Source organism: Miscanthus floridulus, chromosome 4, assembly GCF_019320115.1.
Source record: "Miscanthus floridulus cultivar M001 chromosome 4, ASM1932011v1, whole genome shotgun sequence".
In the NCBI taxonomy this organism is placed as follows: Eukaryota; Viridiplantae; Streptophyta; class Magnoliopsida; order Poales; family Poaceae; genus Miscanthus; species Miscanthus floridulus.
The window spans coordinates 87,478,635-87,480,653 of record NC_089583.1 but is presented as its reverse complement, the minus strand read 5'-3'; the positions used below and the strand labels follow the sequence as shown (position 1 = coordinate 87,480,653).

General features: G+C 53.8%; 1 protein-coding gene across 1 annotated transcript; it reads right to left on the bottom strand.

Annotated features, from left to right (window-relative positions):
- Positions 1-514: 514 nt before the first annotated feature.
- On the bottom strand, positions 515-1,521 carry LOC136551990 (nuclear transcription factor Y subunit C-6-like). Its single transcript, XM_066543535.1, has one exon. It carries the CDS (start codon positions 1,414-1,416, stop codon positions 808-810), a length of 609 nt encoding a protein of 202 aa, XP_066399632.1. The 5' UTR covers positions 1,417-1,521; the 3' UTR covers positions 515-807.
- Positions 1,522-2,019: the final 498 nt, after the last annotated feature.

The following is a 2,019-nucleotide window of genomic DNA, read 5'->3' as shown; positions in this document are numbered from 1 at the left end:
CGCTTTATATTCTACAAGCGCATAACAGGAAATGAATACAGACTGCAGACACATAAATCTGCAGTTTAAGGTAATGACCCTTCAATAAACAGATCATCAGGTCATCACTGCAGAACTAACTGATCAATAATGAAAAATCATGCTTAAATATACTAACTTTGAAAGCTTTTTAAAGAAATAATGATAAACCTTATATAATCCATTAAAATACTAGCTTGAAACAAAACATGTGTCAACAAAAGGAGATCATCTAAAAAGGAAACAGTAAAACAACTAAAGTATATCCAATTAACCAGACAACGACAAGAAGAAGAAACCTGTTGTCTAATCAAATACATTCACCCATTCGGTTTATCAACCGATTGCATGCCCTGCCAAACTACTACTCAGCATAGTATAACATACAGATTTAAAGAACACTCTTCAAAGCTCAAATCACTTAAATATTTAAGCTTGTTAGCATCACACAAGCACCTTCATGAGACAGCCACATTCTGGTTAGAGTGTTACACATAAGCATGAAGAGCAGTAATTGCACAATAATTACCAGACAACCGCATAATACTTGTCGCATTACAGCATCACATGAGTTAGGCTTAGGCAATAGGCATACACTACCAGCACAATCAAAGGGCGCCCCCACTTACAACAATCTTACCCGGATTCTAGAATCAAACGCTCAATTCTTAAGCTCGAGTGAGGCCCATAAATCACAAGTCTTATTACGCGGTAACAGCAGCCGCCACAACTAAGACAGTCACAAACAAATCTGCGCTTACGGAACGATAACAAGGCGATGATGATACATTACTGCTGAGGCACATAGTAGTAGGCGAGGGGGTCGGTGGTCGGTACTCCCGCGGCAGGACGCGGGATCCCGGCAGCGGCAGCCGCAGCAGCTGCGGCGGCCGCCGCGTCAGCGTCCTTTGCGTCGTCGCGTGGAACGATGTCCACGAGGAAGTCGAACACCTCGGTGCGGGCGATGGCAGCGGCAATGTCGGACTTCTGGAGCGTGCGGCGCTTGTTCTCCTCGGCGTGCGCCCAGCCGCGGTGGGTGAGCTCGAGGATGAACATCTCGCAGGCCCGGGCGAACACGACGGGGGCCTCGGCGGCGATCATGCGGACGTCCTCGTCGGCCTTCATGATCTTCTTGATGCGGGCAAGCGGGAGGTTGTGGTTCTTGAAGTCGGTGGTGGCCTCGATCTCGCGGTACTGCTCCGCCCAGAACATCTGCAGCTGCTGCTGCTGCGCGGCGGCCGCCTGCTGGGCCGCGGCAGCTGCGGGCGGCGCGTAGAGCTGCGGGGCGTACGCGGCGGCGCCGGCGGCCGCGCCGGGAGGGTACGCCGCCGGAGGGTAGGCAACGGGGGCGCCCATGACTAGAGGCGGCGGAGGGGTGCTGGATTTGCTGGGATCCATGGATTCGGGGGCAGCTAGGGTTGTGGCCTGTGGCGAGACGAGGAGGGGGGATTGGGGGCGGAGGAAGAGGAAGGAGCCTTCTACCGGTGTGCCATTACGAAACGTGCTCTATATCCATAGGTCACTACGAACTTTGAAGGTGTCATGACGCTATTTTTTTTTCTTTCCACGCTATTATGTCCACCTTCGGTTAGGTTTTCATCGTTTGACAACTCATATGTGGGCCCGACCAGTAACGATATGCTAGAATACCCTTCTTTCTCTAGTCGGTGGGCCCAAGCCGTAAGTGACCTAGTCACCGTCTTCCTCCTCGTCGTGTCATCTTCCTCTACCTCCATCTTATCAGAAAAATATGCCTACAACGGTGGCTCGGCAGGTGTGGCCTGCGCGAGCGTCGGCGCGTGGTTGACCTCGAGGGCAAGCGACGGATGCGCGCGGTGAGGCGAGTCCACCTCGAGCCCGATGTTGGACGCGCGTAGCTCGTCGTCGGCCATGTGTGGCTCCTCGGCTCCCGTCGTGCCCCTGCGCGCCCCGCTGCCGGAGCCCGCTGCCCGCGCGACCACGCCGCCAGAGCCCACGCGGACTTCACCACGGACCAATCCC

What these genes read in the sequence shown, in the direction of transcription:
- LOC136551990 (XM_066543535.1), bottom strand. Translation starts at nt 1,416, where the DNA reads ATGGATCCCAGCAAATCCAGCACCCCTCCGCCGCCTCTAGTCATGGGC.